General features: G+C 37.1%; 1 protein-coding gene across 1 annotated transcript; it reads right to left on the reverse strand.

Moving 5' to 3' along the window:
• Nucleotides 1-3,959: 3,959 nt before the first annotated feature.
• Nucleotides 3,960-18,396, reverse strand: LOC149005829 (uncharacterized). Its single transcript, XM_089136000.1, is given in 21 exon segments — nt 3,960-4,882; nt 5,003-6,368; nt 6,457-6,648; nt 6,745-6,831; nt 7,105-7,555; nt 7,788-8,207; nt 8,295-8,616; nt 8,742-9,039; nt 9,395-9,932; nt 10,162-10,581; nt 10,674-10,997; nt 12,618-13,142; nt 13,226-13,549; nt 13,632-14,363; nt 14,632-15,009; nt 15,092-15,192; nt 15,233-15,401; nt 15,541-16,509; nt 16,511-16,643; nt 17,373-17,885; nt 18,066-18,396. Coding segments are annotated over 19 exon segments (7,929 nt in total). The 5' UTR covers nt 17,876-17,885; nt 18,066-18,396; the 3' UTR covers nt 3,960-4,882; nt 5,003-5,325.
• Between the last annotated feature and the right edge of the window lie 583 nt (nt 18,397-18,979).

The following is an 18,979-nucleotide window of genomic DNA, read 5'->3' on the forward strand; positions in this document are numbered from 1 at the left end:
GTAATCGTAGGTAAAATTTATTTTTTTCTACGGGAAAGAGGAAGCCGTAGTAATTTTATTAATTTAAGAGTAATTTTAATGATTTATGCCTATGGCTTAAAAGAAACCGCAGGCACAAATCAATTTATGCCTACGGCTTAAATGTAACCGTAGGTAAAATTTATTTTTTTCTACGGGAAAGAGGAAGCCGTAGTAATTTTATTGATTTATGCCTACATTTTAAAAGAAACCGTAGGCACAGATCATTTTTTTGCTACGGAAACCAGAAAGCCGTAGTAATTTTATCGATTTATGCCTACGGCTTAAATGTAACCATAGGTAAAATTCATTTTTTTTTCTATTTTATTGATTTATGCCTACGGCTTAAAAGAAACCGCAAGCACAGATCATTTTTTGCATAGTAATTTATTGATTTATGCCTACAGCTTAAACAAAACTGCAGGTAAAAGTCATTTTTTACTACGGGAATGAGAAAGCCATACGTAAAAATTACGGATATAAAAAAGCCGTAGTAATATATCGGTTTATGCCTACGATTTCAATGTAACAGTAGGTAAAAATCATTTTTACCTACGGACATAAAAAAACCATAGTAATTTATCAGTTTATGCCTAGGGTTCTGGGAAGTCCGTAGATAAAAATCATTTTTCCCTACGGTAAGTGCGGCTTCCGTAGGGATAAGTTGTAGCCTTAAACCCTTTTTTTGGTAGTGTATCGAATATTCGACTATTATCGATTACCGTTTTCCGAATTTGATTATCAACCCTTTTTTAGAGAAAAATGCTAAATACTTTACTCTAACAGTATAATTTCAATTTTCCGATTTTCCGATTACTAATTATCGGTTTCCAAATCCGATTATCATCCATTTTTCGAGAAAAAAAATGTTGAATACTTTATTCTATTTTTTATCCAGATATTATCCGATCCGATAAGCAAGTATTCGAATCCAATTCTTGTTGCTTAATGGACGAATATGGATATCTTCTGGTAAGAAAAATTTCGGATACAGACACCCTTAAACAAATATGAATGTGAATTCGATGGCAGAATTTAGCTATTCATTTACAGGTCTATTACAAAATACTTGACCTTGGCAGGGTCGGGTTGGGCTTGGGTTCCACCCTCAAGCCTACAGTTTTATTCTAGTATAGAGTTAAAAAAAGTCAATGTCGCTACATTGTTAATTACCGCAGCAATATGTTTCTCATATTACTAGAATTCCTAATTTTAGTGTTGTTTCGGTAGTTATAGCGCTTTTTTTAATTATTATTTTTTATTATTGTTGTGGTTTTAAATACTATAATCTAAAATATCTTAAATTACATCAATACATAACTGTAATAATATTTCTAAAGTTAGAGGGAATATGTTTACTACGATTTTTAACCACAGTTATTTCCGCAGCTAAAAAGAAATTGTTACTACATTTTTAAATGTTGCAACTATTATATAAACTATATTACTACGATTCCAAAATGTAGTTCTGTTTTAGTAGCTAAAAAAGTTGATATTGTTACACTTTTAATTCCATAGTAATAAGTTCCATATATTACTACAATTTTTTAGTTGTAGTTTTGTTTCCATAGTTATAATGTTTTTTTTATTTATTATTACTATGGTTTTGAATATCGTAGTTAAAAATATTTTAAATTACTACAATAAATAACTGTAGTTATATTTTAGTAGCCAAAAAAATTGACATTGTTACACTTTTAATTTTATGGTAATAAGTTCCATATATTCCTATACTTTTTTAGTTGTAGTTTTGTTTCTATAGTTACATAGTCATGTTGATAGCTAGAGTCACTCTTAGGGATCAGGAGCAGGGTTGATTCTTCAAAGTCTAGCTAGATTGTTGTTCAAAGTGCACTTCGATTCGAGTTTCATGCTTCTAATAATGAGATAGAATATGAAGCTTTAATTGCAGGACTTCGCTTAGCTAAATCACTATGTGTGCAAAATATTAAGATCAAAAGTGACCCTGAACTAGTGGTCAACCAAGTCACGGGAGAGTATGAAGCAAAGGATGACAAGATGATCAATTATTTGAAGAAAGTGCTCGAATGCAACGCACGGTTCACGCAATTTCAAATATTAAGGATACCGAGAAATCAAAACACAATGGCCAACTCCTTAGCAAAGTTAGCTTCACGAATTTGCTTCTCTTTCACAAGCGGTATATATTGAAGAGTTAACCTCCCCAGCGTATTTGGAGCTAGAAATAATGGAAGTTGATAGCGACTCATCCTGGATGGATCCTATAATAGATTATCTCAAGGATGATATCTTACCTGAAGATAAAGAGAAGGCTCGAACCTTAAAGAGAAGATCAGCAAAATTTGTTTTAAAGAATGGGTTGCTCTATAAGAGAACAATTACAGGGCCATTGTTGAAATGTTTGGGATCATCATATGCATAGTATGCGCTAGTAGAGGTCCATGAAGGAGTTTGAGGAAGTCACATCGGAGGTAGAGCTTTGGCTTATAAGATCTTAAGACAAGGATTTATTGGCCACGAATGCAGTATGAAGCAATGGATTATGTAAAGAAGCATCATCAATGTTAGATTCATGCTCCGATACAAAAGCAACTTGTTGATCAATTAACTTCAATTCTCAGCCCCATACCTTTTGTTATGTGGGGTATGGATATCCTTGCTTCATTTCCTATAGCATTAGGAGGAAGAAAATATGTTGTGGCAGCAATCAATTATTTTACTAAGTGAGTAGAAGCTGAGGCTTTGGCAACAATAACTATCAATCAGATGGAGAATGTCGTTCGAAACAAGGTAATATTCATATTTGGTTTGCCTAAAGTTTTCCTTATAGATAATGGTACACAGTTTGACAATGAAAGATTTAAAAAATTTTGTGCACATTACCATATAGAGTACAAAAATTCTTCTATCGCCTATCCAACAGTGTAATGGCAAATTGAAATAACAAATAGGACTCTTCTTCAAAGAGTCAAGAGACGAATGGATAAGGCAAATACTCTATGGGTAGATGAGTTACCATACGTGCTCTGGGCATATAAGACTACTGCTCGAACTCCTACACGAGAAACACCTTTTAAGCTAAGATCTGGATCTAAAGCTCTGGCCCCAGTAGAGGTAATAGTAGGATCAGAAAGATTACAAGAGTTAGCTCCAATGATGAATGAGGAAGGTCTAAAGGCGAACCTAGAGTTCATAGATGAAGTTAGAAAAAAATGCATTATATCGAAATATAGAATATCAATGAAGAACAGTAGCCTATTATAATCCAAGGATCAGGCCTAGAACTTTTAGAGTTGGAGATCTGGTTATGAGGAAGAAGTCGGCTTCGATCCCCAAGAATGTGGAAAATTGTCAGCAAATTGGGAAGGCCCCTACGTTGTGGTCAAGATTATCAGTTCAACTTCAAATACTTCTTGGCTCAAGGACTTGCATGGAAATCGATTGAGGTGACCTTGGAATGTTATTCACCTAAAGAGATATTACCAATATTGATGTATGCAGAAGTTTTTCTTTTAAGAATGTGTAATGGTTTTGCACTTAGAATCATTCTCATCCATAATGAAATTTTCACAAAGGCTTCTTATCACCCAATTTTTACAAAAGGCTTCTCATAAGCCACCAAAAGGCTCCTCATCAGCCACAAAGGCTTCTTATCAACCAATTTTTATAAAGGCTCCTCATCAGCCACAAAGGCTTCTTATCAACCAATTTTTTCAAAAGGCTTCTCATCAACCACAAAAGACTCCTCATTAACCACAAAGGCTTCTTATCAGCCAATTTTTACAAAAGGCTTCTCATCAACCACAAAAGGCTTCTCATTAGCCACAAAGGCTTCTTATCAGCTAATTTTTACAAAAAGCTTCTCATTAGACAATTTTTAGGAATGATTTCCTCATCAACCATGATTAGTTAATTTTGCAAAGAAGGAACACTTTCATACTTGCAGATTTATCAAAAGGAGAAGAAAGTATTACTAAGCTATTGCTGTTATTTTAGCAAAATTACAGTAAATAAAAAGGAAGATTTGAATGGAAGAAAAAAAGAAGAGAGAGTATCATCATGAAAAGATAGTTTTATGCCTGGGGATTGTCATTGTTTCCTTCTTCAGCAGGATCTTCATTGATATATTCGTAACTTCCATAGATGGAACTTCCACCTTCAAAGGTATCTTCACTTTCGGATTCTTTTGAAGAGTCGTCATCTTTAGGACGATGAATTTGTTGGAGAGAAAAGAAAGTCTTGGTTGGAAGAAAGCAAGGGAGAACCTTTTTTAAGTCAAATTCATAATGAATTGTAAGTATTTCACCCCAAACTTCATCACAACAAGTTTTTACATGTTTTTGCAGAATCCCATGAAGGCAGGGTTATCTTTTGCCTTGCCAATAGCTTCAAGAACAGCCTTGACAGAATCTTTATAATCATTGTGCGATTTTTCCCTTTCTTCGTCAAACTTGCTTTTTTCTTCCTCCAAGGCAGCTTTCTCTTGAAAAGTGTTGTTCGGACTAACATATAAGTTATCTCTTTCAATTTCAAGATCAACTTTCTTTTGAAAAAGAGAATCAACGATCTCTTGCAGTTGTTTATTTCCAGTAGAATCAACTCTTCTTTTTGCTTCAGAATAGAGTTCTCCTCCTGCAATTCATCACAGTGGTCAAAACACAAGGCAAAATCATCTTCCGAACCATCAATTTCAGAACATAGTTCTTTTTCCTTCATTTTGGCGGCTTCCAGTCTTCTCTCAGAGGCCCTTAGATTATTTTTGAGATCTTGTACTTCATCAATCAGTTCAAAGTTCCTCTTGACCAATTCTTGGTTTTCAATGGAAAAAACTTTTTCTCTTTCCAGGACTTCAGAGAAAGCATTGAAAGCAACACCAAAACATCTACAAAAGGAAAAGGAAAATAGATAAGGAAGATCAACTGGGAATCTTAATAGCAGGAACTGGAATGGAAGATGGATCATAGGTTAACAGAAAGAAAGGAAAAGTTCATGGAATTCTTACCCCCAGGCATGAGAATAAAGAGAAAAGTCACTCATGGCAGCAATTTCTCTTTTATCACAAAGAATTTTGCCTTTAATTCCCCATTCATGGGCAACTTCCCAGTTCCAATTAGCCGTATGATTTTCTTTTAGATTCTATGCAGGCTTGAAATGATCTCGAGAATCAACAACATTTTGGGTATCCTCAAGAAGAGCATGACCAATTTGATGATTAGCTACAACATCAGCAACTTCTTGATGACAAGTGCTAAGAAACATCTTTAGAAGCAACCTAGAAGTCAAGAACTTCAGCTGCAAGATCTTCTTGACTACCTCAGCGGAGGGCTAAACTTGAGGCTGGATTTGCATATCTGGAGTAGGAGGAACAATATCAGGCATAACTGGAACATCATCAGGCATATCTGGAACTTCAACAGGAATGTCTGGGACGTTAGCAGGAATGTCTGGAACATCAGCAGAAATATTTGGGACATCAGTAGGAATGACTGGGACATCATAAAAAATGTTTGGAAAATCGACTGGAGCATCTTCTAGAATTTGGTCAGGAATAGGAGGTGATCGGTCAAGATTTTTCTCATCAAATTGTTGATCAGCCCCTTGCTCAATAACTTCACTTGCAACATAAGCATCAATTTCTTCAGTCATTTTCTTAATTTGATCAATCAAACTAACTGAAAGGTTATCATCTCTTATCTCTTGCTCCCTCATTTCTTGCTCGGGATTTCTTTTAGGAGAAATATGATCTTCTCCAACAACCTTATCAAAAAGAGGAAAATCAAACACATTCACTTTTGACAAAAATTCTAAAGAGTGAACTGGTGGAACTTCAGTTTCACTGGTGGAAGGACGAATTAAGGAAGGAAGAGTGGAGACTTCATGTACAGAGGGCTGGATTGACTCAGCTGCCCCCTCTGTGTTCCTCTTCTTTTCCTCAAGATTCTCCTTCGGGGAAGATGGAGTTTGAATTTTCTTACTCTTTTTAGAGGAAGTTGATTCTTGACCTGAGGAAGGTCCCATGGACCAAAGCTTTCTTTTCAAAGTCCTCGTCCTTTTCGATCGGAGAGCAAGGCTCTCATCAACTTCAACTCCTGTAATTTCAACCTCAACATCGTCACCAGCTTTTTCGTCAGTTCCAGCTTCTTCATCAGCTTTTTTCTCTTTTCCAACAGATTTTCTTTTCTTACTCTTGGTTCTCTTTTTCTTCAACTTGACAAGATCATGCTCTTCATCAGAGCCATCTTCATCAAACTCTTTGTCTTCAACACTCTTTTTTCTTTTTCTCTTCCCAGAGGCAATTTCGGTTTCCTTCTCAGCATGTACCTCCTGCTGAATATCAGCAATGCTGGGGGCTTTCCAAGTTCCAACCCCTGAATGAGGCGTGAGGGTCAATAGGAAAATTTTAGAAAGATATATATATATATATATATATATATATAAAAGAGAGAGGAAATGTACCTGGCAAGAGACCATCTGCAACACTTTCAGCATCTGCTTCTGCACCTTCAACACCTTCTGCAGTACTTTCTGCTACGCCTTCTATGGTAGCTTCTATTTCTATTTCTGCACCTTCTGCACCTTCCACACCTCCACATTCTGCGCTAACTTCCGCTTCATTTGGATCGATAACACTCTTCTCACAGTTTAAGCCTGAAAGTCACCAACAACTTTGCATTAGATTGTCAACCGGTCCATTGATATAAATTTTCAGGTGTTCGGGAGAGAGAAATTATTTGTAGGGGAAGACTTCTAGACCTTCGCTAGTTGCTTTTGCTTCTGCACCTTCTACAGTATCTTTTATTTCTGCTTCATCTTCTTTCTTACCATCAATTCCTGAGCCATCGGTAACAACTTCGCATCAAATTTTTAGTTGTTGAGATGATCAAAGCTGTTTAATCCTTACATCCAAAAAGATAGACACAAAAACAGAAGTAAAAAGAAAAAATAAAAAAAATGCTGTGTGACCCTACATTTTGAAAAGAATCGACATCAGTTGATTTTCATACGAGTAAACAGATAGATCTATTGTTCTAATACCAATTCTTGAATTCTATAAGTAAAATGAAAATGCATGATTTGGAGAGTAATAAGACGAATATGGATCACCTGATTGATCTTTCTCAAGCATTGACGAATAAGAGACCCCAATTTTCAGTGAAAGAGTACCGACTGTCTCCCCAGGGGATATGTTTTCAACAGAAATATTGATGATAAAATCCTTACCATCTTCAGTGAATGGTCCCAAAATCCAAAGCGGAATCTTGATCACTCGTGTTATATCAAATTGATATATGATTTTCATCCTCAAAATCACTGTATCATTCTTACATTTAATAATCAATTCTGCTGTTGTATCCGTTGGGCTTACTTGAGACGTAGTCGACTGTGAACAAACAAAGCATACATTCAACCAGCGTTGTGGCATGAGAGAGTCGTCAACCTGAGCATAAATTGAATCTAGATTTTCCCATGAATCTGACTCTCTTTGGAAGGGAAACCTCTCCGGAACCTCATTCTCGTCAATGTGGATGATATGAAAATTTTCATTAGAAATGTCCTGTAAACAGACATTGAGCCAATCATATATCATGTGATATGATAAAAAATAATAATAATAAAATAAAATTATATATATCTTTATATATATATATATATATATATATATATATATATATAAAATAAAAAATGAAAAAATGTAAACATGAAAAAGAACTCGTCCCTTTTAGAAATAAGAGATTTTTTTAATTTCCTCCCTTTTTTCATCTAGGGAAAAAAAATGAGAACCAAACCTTAAAGATTTCCTCCTGGATAAAACATTCCATATTGATGCACCCTTTCAAGCATATACTTGTTGGAGACTTCAAAGCCTCAAGGCCCTCAATTTCAGTTAGCAATTTACAGCCTTTAAGACCTAGCTGCTTTAAGTTCCTCAAGTTCGATAGGTTGGGTAGCCTTTTTAGTGCCCAACAATTTGATGCGTAAAATTTTGACAAACTTGATGGAAGCATTGGGAGTGATTCCAGTCTCTGGCAACCATGTAGAGATAATAATTCAAGTCTTTGAAGATGGCTGATGCTTTCATGAACTTCAACCAAACTTGTACAATCATCGAGAAAAATTTGCTCAAGATTCGGGAGCCCTGAGAAGTCCGGAAAATAGGTTAGGTAGGGAGAATTAGCAAGATTAATTAACTTCAACATTGGAAGATTCTGCAAGAAGAAAGAGGGGGAAAAGATTAGTTTACATAGAATAGGTAGTACGAATAAAACTCATAACAAATATATATGATAGCATACCTTGCTAGTTCCCTTCCAAAGTCCTTTGAGTTTACTAAATGGCATATGAAGAACGACAAGCTTTCCCAGATGAAAATTATTTGGTATAAAGCTGAGAGGGAAATATCTCCAATGAAGATGAAGTAAGTTTTCGAAACAACAACACCACTCCTGCAGAGAATGTGCTTCATCGAAATTAATATCGAGGCCATCAGTGGGAGTAAAAATTGAGAGTAATCTTATATTAGGCATAGTTGAAAATGCTGCAATTGTCAGCAAAAGGATGTGCTCTTTGACACGATCATCGAAACAAGAACAGAAAGCCTTCAACTGCATCAGTTCCCTGATTTAAGAGAGAATTAATAAGAGAGACAAATTTCCATATTTATTTTATAATGATCACAATATTGGTTATTGACACTTACAGCGAGGTTCACGGCAACATCATAGGCATCGTTAAAGTTCCACAATCTACTTCGTCCTCCAGGGTTCTCAGGAGATTGTTTATGGACAATTTCTCTTCCCATGTCCCGTATGCAGTTGTGCATGCAAATGCTATCATTTTCATCAATTGTTAAGAGAGATTTCTCTCTAAGAAGTTCAATTCCAGCTTTTCCGTCTAGGCCACAAGCATCCAGAACTTGAGTTATATGTTTTCTAGACCATCCAACGAAAAAGCATGATATATGGAGGAATATGATCTTGTAGGAATCAGGTAATGAATTATAAGTGGTACTCCAAATTTCTTTTGCTTCTGCTTCTGTTTCTGCACCATCCCAACGTTGTCAATTATCTTGAAGTCCAAATGGTAGACAATTATTGAGAGAAGGATGGGCCATAATCCTTTTTCCAAGTGATTTTGTGTGGTCGAACCTGATTTTGTTGATCAGAGCTGTCTAACCCTTTCCCCCAAAAACGATGAAGCAGAAAAATAGAAGGAAAAAGAAAAACGCTATCTGACACTAAATTTTGAAAGGGATAGAGCCATAGGGGCCTCAGGTTATTTTTTGATACAGAGTAAGCACTAGTATTGTTCTAATACTAGCAATTCTTGAATTCTATAAAGTACGTAAAATGAAACATGCATGATTTGGAGAGTAATAAGACAGAATATGGATAACCTGCAGATTGATCTTGCTCCCACGATGAGGTATAATTTGAGAAGACCCCAATTTTCAACTTTTTCATAACGGATATGCCGTCATCCTCCTCAGGTACCAATTGATGAAGAGTACCGATTGCATCCCCAGCTGATATGTTTTCAACTGAAACGTTGATGGTAAAATTCTGATCATCTTCAGTGAATGGTCCAAAAGGCCAAAGCGGTATCCTAATCACTTGGGTTGTATCAAATTGGTATTTGATTGTCTTCCTGAAAGTCGTTCCATTATTGTTCCGTTTGGCAACCAATTCTGCTGTTTTATACATCGGGTTAGCATTAGACGTAGTATCGTCAATGCAGAGTGGTGCAGTCGACCGCAAACAGACAAAGCATATAGTCAACCGGCCTGGACACCACATGTTACGGTCAACCTGAAATGATACTGGAGCTAGATCTTCCCATGAATCTGACTCGCTTTGGAAGGGAAACCACTCCGGAACCGCCTTCTCGTCAATATCGATGACAACACCAAAAAGATTTTCACAGACAGATAAGTCCTGTAATCATTGAACCAACCATATCATATCATGTGATACCATTAAAAATAAAAAGGAGGTAAAAATAAAGACAAAGGCCATCGAGTGCGGGTCTTGGTAGAACATACGAATAACCATGTTGGAGCCCACAAACTAGGGCAGCCGAGGAATTGGACCTTTTGAAAATATCGAATTCTCCCTTTTCGCTAAAAAAAAAATTTGAATGGAATGAATGAGAGAGAGAGAGAACCTGAAAGATTTTGTTTTTGATGAAAAATTCCATATCGAAGCACCCTTTCAAGTCTATTAAATGCACAGACTTCAAACCATTAAAGCCCTCAATTTCACCTAGCAATTTACAGCCTCTGAGATTTAGCTGGTATAGCTTCATCATGTTTGATAAGTTGGGAAAACTTTTTAGTGCCCAGCATTTTGATGCATTAAGAATGTACAAACTTGATGGAAGCATTGGGAGTGATTCCAGTCTCTCACAACCTTTTAGAATGAATACTTGAAGTCTTTGAAGATAGTGAATGCTTTCATGAACTTCAACCAAACTTGTACAACCATTGACAAAAAGTACCTCAAGATTTGGAAGCCCTGAGAAGTCTGGCAAATGGGTTAGGTAGCGAGAATCATCGAGATTGATGTCCTTCACCATTGTAAGATGCTGCAGGCAGAAAAAAGGGGGAAAAATATTAGTTTGTAGAAAATAGGTATGTACGATAAAACTTGTAGCAAATATATATGTGTAGAACATACCTTGCTGGTTCCCTTCCAAAGTTCTTTGAGTTTACTATATGCCATGTCAAGAGTGACAAGCTTCCCCAAATGAAAATGATTTGGTATATAACTGAGGGGGAAATATTTCCAATAAAGATGAAGTAAGTTTTCGAAACAACAACTCCACTCCTGCAGAGAATGTGCTTCATCGAAATTAATATCGAGGCCATCAGTAGGAGTGTCAATTAAAAGTAATCTTAGATTAGGCATAGTTGAAAATGCTGCAATTGTCAACAAAAGGGTGTGCTCTTTGACACCATATTGAAGCAAGAACAACTGAAAGGCTTGAATTGCATCAGTTCCCTGATATAGGGGAGAATTAATCAGAGAGACAAATTTTCATAATTATTTCATAATGATCACAATATTGGTTGATGACACTTACAGTGAGGTTCATGGCAACATCATAGGCATCATTAATGTTCCACAATCTACTTTGTCCTCCAGGGTTCTCAGGAGATTGTTTGTGGACAATTTCTCTTCCCATGTCCCGTATGCTGTTGTGCATGTAAATATTATCATGTTCATCAATTGTTAAGAGAGATTTCTCTCTAAGAAGTTCAATTCCAGCTTTTCCGTCCAGGCCACAAGCATCCAGAGCTCGAGTTATAAATTCTCTATAATATCCAACGAAAAAGCATGATATATGAAGGAATATGCTCTTGTAGGAATCAGGTAATGAATTATAAGTCGTACTCCAAATTTCTTTTGCTTCTGCTTCTGTTTCTGCACCATCCGCTCCTCACCCATGTTTTGACCAATTGGTAGATAATTATTGAGATGTCCAAATGGTTAACAAAGAGAGAGAAGGATGGGCCATCCTTTTTCCAAGTGATTAAAAAAAACCGCTTTTTTTTTTTTTTTTTTTCACCCCACCACCACCAACAACCCCCCCCCCCCCCCCCCCCCCCCCCCCCCCCCCCGATCCCCTTGTGTGGTCGAATATGGTTTTGTTGATCTAGAGCTATCAAAAATCAGATGATCAGAGCTGTCTACGGGGGGGGGGGCGGGGGCGGCCGAGCCCTTTCAACCAAAAACGATACAGCAGAAAAATAGAAGGAAAAGGAAAACGTTATCTGACCCCAAATTTTGAAAGGGATAGGGGCCTCAGGTGTTATTTTGATACGAGTAAGCACTATTATTGTTCTAATACTAGCAATTCTTGAATTCTATAAAGTAAAATGAAACATGCATGATTTGGAGAGTAATAAGACAGAATGTGGATCACCTGATTGATCTTGCTCACGCGATAACGATATAAGTCGAAAAGACCCCAATTTTCAACGTTTTCATAACGGGTATGCCGTCATCCCCCTCAGGTACCAATTGATGAGTACCGACTGCATCCCCAGCTGATATGTTTTCAACTGAAACGTTGATAGTAGCATCCTCATCATCTTCAGTGAATGGTCCAAAAAGCCGAAGCGGTATCCTAATCACTTGGGTTGTATCAAATTGGTAATTGATTTTCTTCCTCAAAGTCATTCTATTATTTTTCCTTTTAACAACCAATTCTGCTGTTTTATACGTCGGGTTCACATTAGACGTTGTTACATTGTCAATGCAGAGTGGTGCAGTCGACTGCGAACAAACAAAGCATATAGTCAACCAGCTTTGCCGCCACTTGTTACGGTTAACCTGATAAGATACTGGAGCTAGATCTTCCCATGAATCTGACTCGCTTTGGAAGGGAATCCACTCCGGAACCGCCTTCTCGTCAATATGGATGACAACACAATTAATAAGGATTTGCACAGACAGAAAAGTCCTGTAATCATTGAACCAACCATATCATGTGATACCATTATAAAAAAAAGAGGTAAAAATAAAAAAGAGTCGTCCACAGATGAAGCCATCGAGCGGCCAGGTCAGCTTGGTAGAACACATCCAATAAAAATGCTGGGCCGATAAACTAAGGCGCACCGAAGATTTGGATCCTTTTGAAAGAAGGTATTTTTCTTTCTCCCTTTTCGTGTAGTGGAAAACAAAAATGAGAACCGAATGAATGAGAGAGAGAGAGAGAGGAACCTGAAAGATTTCGTTTTTGATGAAACATTCCATATTGAAGCACCCTTTCAAGTCTATACTTCTCACAGACTTCAAAGCCTTAAAGCCCTCAATTTCACCTAGCAATTTACAGCCTTTGAGGATTAGCATCTTTAAGTTCCTCAAGTTCGACAGGTTGGGTAACCTTTTTAGTGCCCAACACTTTGATGCATTAAGATAACACAAACTTGATGGAAGCATTGGGAGTGATTCCAGTCTCTCGCAACCTTCCAGATTGAATTCTTGAAGTCTTTGAAGATAGTGAATGCTTTCATGAACTTCAACCAAACTTGTACAACCATTGACAACAAGTACCTCAAGATTTGGAAGCCCTGAGAAGTCTGGCAAACGGGTTAGGTAGTGAGAATCAGTGAGATTGATGCGCTTCAGCATTGTAAGATGCTGCAGGCAGAAAAAAGGGGAAAAATATTAGTTTCCATAAAATAGGTACATACGATAAACCTCATAAATATATGTCAGCATACCTTGCTGGTTCCCTTCCAAAGTTCTTTGAGTTTACTATATGGCATGTGAAGAATGACAAGCTTCCCTAGATGAAAACGATTTGGTATAAAACTGAGGGGGAAATATTGCCAAAAAAGATGAACTAAGTTTTCGAAACAACAACTCCACTCCTGCAGAGAATGTGCTTCATCAAAATTGATGTTGAGGCCATTGGTAGGAGTGTCAATTAGAAGTAATCTTAGATTAGGCATAGTAGAAAATGTTGCAATTGTCGCAAACAAGATGTGCTCTTCGACATCAAATCCAGACAAAATCAACTTAAAGCCTTCAACCGCATCAGTTCCCTAGTATAGGAGAGAATTAATAAGAATGACAAATTTTCATATCTATTTGATAATAATCGCAATATTGGTTACTCATACTTACAGCGAGGTTTATGGCGACATCATAGGCATCGTTATAGTTCCACAATCTACTTCGTCCTCCAGGGTTCTCAGGAGATTGTTTATGAACAATTTCTCTTCCCATGTCCCGTATGCTGTTATGCATGCAAATTCTATCATCTTCATCAATTGTTAAGAGAGATTTCTCTAGAAGAAGTTCAATTCCAGCTTCTCCTTCTAGACCCCAAGGATACATAGTGCCAATTAAAGGGCTTCTTGGAACTGGACATCCAATGAAAAAGCATGAAATATCAAGGAATATGGTCTTGTAAGAATCAGGCAATGTGTTATAAGTCGTGTCAACAAAAATTTCCCGATATATCCTCTCATGCGGTTTGTTAGGAAATAGTTGGACCCCAAGCTTCTCTGTTGTGGCAAGAGAACGAATGATAATGGGGTAATTCTTTCTTTCAAAAACTACAATTTTCCACGAGTAATTCTTTGTTTCAAAGACTACGGCTGAGCCTTTGTGCAATGCAATCACAGGCCTAGTGGGCTCCGCATGGTCAATGACAATTACGCAGGAAAGCTCTGAGGAAACAAGGGATACACTCAACCGTTGTGGCTGCAATCCCATGTTATTATCCCGTGATGATTTTGACTTCTTTTGATAGACATTCCACTGTGGAACTGCATCCTCGTCCAACATGATCTCATACATGTCATTCCACTGTGGAACTGCATCCTCGTCCACGGGATCATCTTGAAAGGAGCCCTGGAATCATGAAACCAATCAATTAAATCATGTGATATTGATACCGTCATTGATAGGCTAATGAGTTTGTTTCCTACAAAGTATTTGTATTTATGTCAATATATATGTTACTCAACCGCCTCTGCAGTTTAGGCATGTTTAGTTTAACTGCAATTAAGCTAAATCGCCTTCATTCCATTTATAGTTTCTAAGAATTGGGACGACGGAGAGAGAGAGAGAACCAACCTGAAAAAGTTTCTTCCCAACCATATTTTGTGAATGGATGCACCCTTCTACTTCTATAATTTCCAGAAGACTGCAAAACCTCCAACCCTTCCAATTTAGTAACCTTTTTACACCCTCTCATTTTTAGCATCCTTAGCTCATTTAAGTTTGAAAGATTTGGTAACCTTTCCAACTCATAGCAACCCGATGCATCGAGAGAACGCAATCTTGATGGAAGCATTGGGAGTGATTTGAGTCTCTTGCAATCAGATAGGTCCAGAGTTTCAAGTTTGGAGCAGAGAAAAACACTTTTATGGACTTCAACCAAACTTTCACAATCCTTCAGAAGCAATTTTTCAAGATTCAAGACCTTTGAGAAGTCTGGTGTACTGGTAAGGTAGCGAGAACCTCTAAGATCGAGTTCCTTCAATTTTGGGAGACACTGGACGAAGAAAGCGAAAAGTTGTAGTTTTAACAAAGTACATAAGATTACATAAACTCAAAACAAGTATATATGGTCATACCTTGCTTCCCTTCCAAACTTCTTTGAGTTTGCTATTTGGCATGCAAAGAATAACAAGATTCTGCTGAAGAAAACCATTAAGTATATGATCGAAAGGGAATCCTACCCAATAAATGTAATTCAATCTTTTGAAACGTTTAGCCTCTGTCGCCTTCCTTAAAATTAATGTTGTCACATTTGATAAGACTATCAACCATAAGGAGTCTTAGGTTTGGCATTCTAGAAAATGCTTCAGTAGTTAGCAACAGACTACGGTCTTCTTTATTATACAAAGACAAGTTTAACTGGAAGCCTTCAACTGCATCAGTTCCCTAATAGAACATAAAATTAACAACAAAAATAAAATGCTAAAAGGGTCAAAATTAAAAGAGAGGATAATGTTCATATCTATTTGTTTATAATCATGATATTGAGGCAAAAGATAAAGCAGTGAAACTAAATAACACTTACAGTGAGCTCTTCCAATACATCAAGGGCTTCCAAATGGTCCCACAACCTAGTACGTCCTCCAAGCTTCTTAGGAGACTCCCTACAAACAATTTCTCTTCCCATTTCTTGAATAAGATCATGCATATTTAGCTGGTTGTGCTCATCAATTTCTACCAAAGACTTTTGCATGAGAAGTTCAATTCCAGCTTCTCCACCCAAATCACAGGCATCTAGAGCTTCAATCACATCATTTTTCTTATTCCTATTGAAAAAGCATGATATATCAAGGAATATGGTTTGGGTATTCTTATCTAATGCTTTATAACTTATTTCAAGTATTTCCATAATCTGGACAAAGGGATTCTTCCCTAATTCCTTCACAACATTTTCCCATTGCACTTGGCTTGCTCTATATAAATGAGAACCCAAAACCACAAGAGCTAATGGAAGACCCCCGGCATACTGTGCTATAGCATTTGAGAGTTGCTCATAGTCCATTAAAGGATGATTTTGTCCAAAGGCATGATAGCTAAAAAGCTGAAGGGATTCATCTTGATTCATTGTCTCCACCTTGTAACTATATTTTCCTTCCACTTGCAACTTGGTTAGCAAATGTTTGTCTCGAGTTGTCAGGAGGATTAGACTTCCTAAACCCAAAGAACCACAATCTCCAACCAACTTGTCAAATTGTTCAATTTTCTCCACATTATCCAGAACAAGAAGAACTCTTTTACGGGATAAACGATCTTTGATGATTTCGATTCCTTCAAACTCATTGTTTATTTTCATTGTACTCTTTAGTACACTAGAGAGAAGTTGTTCTTGTAAAAAAGCAAAACCCTTTTTTCTTGAAAGCTCTCCAACATTATGAACAAAGCTGCTACCTTCGAAACTTTTTGATATACAATTAAAAACAGCTATTGCTATAGTTGTCTTACCAACTCCGCCAAGGCCATGTAACCCTATGATGCGAACAACATCCGATTCCACCATCTTTTTGCAAATGATCTATTCGTTCAACATGGTAGCCTAACCCAACAGGATGTTTTGCGACAAGCATGATTGTCTTGTTCACAATTTTTGACACTTCTTCAAGAATTTTCTTTATAAGCTCAGTTTCGTACCTTGGTGAAATTAGGAAAAGAAAAAGGAGTTCAATAAACTTCAGTTATAAATCAATAAGACTACAACTATAAAGGATTCCTAAGATGATTTACTAATATATTTTTGATAGAAAGCAATTTGGAAATAATGCAGTAAAGCTTGTATTTCATTAAATCAAAGTGTAAAGTATAACTAGCATATACTAGCGTAAAAATTAGGGTGGGATTGGGTCTGAGGGCTTCACTCTAACCCCGGGGTTGGACTTTACAATTGTAACCAGCTCTCGGGGTTGGAAAACTAAATGCAAGCCCGTTAGGGCTCAGTAAGGGCCAGGATGGATTTGAGCCATCGGAACTGAAATTATAGTCGAGAAGGGACATGAGTGTTATCTAAGACAAGCAAAAAGTTGGCCCACCAATTACTACAGTCATCCAGAACTATTTATTAAACGTACCAAAAATTCAAATTTCAACATCAAAATTTACCAACTTCCTTCTTTATCACTACACCTTATCTTTCTTATCAGTGCATTTTATATTAATTGCCACAGATAACAAATACATTGTAATGTATAAATTGTAGATAAAGTGAATGAGGGAAAGTACTAAATTATTAAGTATGAAGAATATCTACTAAATACAGTAACTAAAAGTATTTGATTATTTCTTCTAAAAAAAAGGACTTGATTATTAATTAAGATCGACATATCTTTACAAAAAACGAAAAAAAATAAATTAGGATGGACTTACAAATGTTCCTCATGCAACCCTGACAAGTTGGCAGCTTCTGTGAGAGCAGCCCTCCACTTGAGCACCATCTCCTTGTCCTTCTCATCCTTGAAATGCTCTTCGTATCCCGCAAATGCCTTCTCATAATTGTTTTTCTGCTTTCTGATGTCTGTTGGCTCTACTTTGTAGAAAACAGGCAGAACCTTCTCTATTTGGCCATTTCTTCTACAATCCATGATCCTTGTGAGTTCACGAAGGCACCATGTAGAATAAGCATAATTCGGGGAGAAAACAATGATGGCCATCCTGGAATCCTCGATTGCTGCCATCAGTTCCGCACAGATTTCCTTTCCTTTTTCTAGTTCTGGATCGTCTCTAAACGTTAGAATCCCATTCTGGAGCAATGCGTGAAAGAGATGATCGGTGAAGCCTTTGCGAGTATCCTGACCGTAAAAACTCAAGAAAACATCATACGAACGAGCTGAATAAGAAGAAGAAGCTCCACAGCTCATCTCGGCCACCATGGACAAAGCACTGGGAAAGGAGAGAGAGTCAGAGAGAGAGGAAAACAGATGAAGAACTAATACGCTGAGTATGAGAGAAGGCACACGGAGAGAGTGGTTAATTTAAGGAGAAAGACGGTTCAATAATTTCAAAGAAGCTAGGAGGAAACTTCTTTTCCTCACTAAAATTAAGTCTTTGTCTTTAAACAACCTTTAGACGACGTTTTCTCCACGTTCCAATACCACCTTGTCCCCCTGATCTTCACACAACCTTCACTCTTTTTCTTCTTCAAAACAAATGGCATGATCTCCAGTGCTGCTCCTCAAACTACCTTGACTTCAGGATAACCAAGGTGTGACTCTCTCTCACACTCCTTGCGCGCGAGCGAGATTCATGGAAAGAGATTACCCACAGTTGCAGATGAAAGCATGAAATGAATGACTAAGAAAAAGCCCTCCAGCACTAAGAAAAAGAAAATGGAGAAAGAGAAAATTAGAAGGAATCACTCGCAAGCGATGCATTTACTATGACCTTTCCTCTCACTCCCATTTCTGTCTGTTCTCTTTTTTTCTTGGCCCCAACACTAAGAAAAAGAAAATGGAGAAAGGGAAAGTTAAAAGAAATCACTGGCAAGACATGCACTTACTATGACCTTTCCTCTCCCTCCCTTTTCTGTTTCTTCTCTTCTTTTCTTGGCCCCAACACTCATAAAAAGGAAATGGAGAAAGGGAAAATTAGAAGGAATCACTCGTAAGCCATGCACTTACTATGACCTTTCCTCTCCCTCTCGTTTCTGTTTTTTCTCTTTTTTACTTGGCCCCAACACTAAAAAAATAAAATGGAGAAAGGTAAAGTTAAAAGTTGCAGATGAAAGCATGAAATTAATGACATCTAAAAAGAAAATGGAGATAGGGAAAATTAGAAGGAATCACTGGCCAGCCATGCATTTACTATGACCTTTCCTCTCACTCCCGTTTCTGTTTCATCTCTTTTTTTTTTTTCTTTCTTGGCCCCAACACTAAGAAAAAGAAAATGGAGAAAAGGAAAGTTAAAAGGAATCACTGGCCAGCCATGCATTTACTATGACCTTTCCTCTCACTCCCGTTCGTTTCACTTCTTTTTCT

The sequence above is a fragment of the Hakea prostrata genome, chromosome 9 (genome assembly GCF_041222555.1).
Source record: "Hakea prostrata isolate BN-2017 chromosome 9, UWA_Hpros_2, whole genome shotgun sequence".
In the NCBI taxonomy this organism is placed as follows: domain Eukaryota; kingdom Viridiplantae; phylum Streptophyta; class Magnoliopsida; order Proteales; family Proteaceae; genus Hakea; species Hakea prostrata.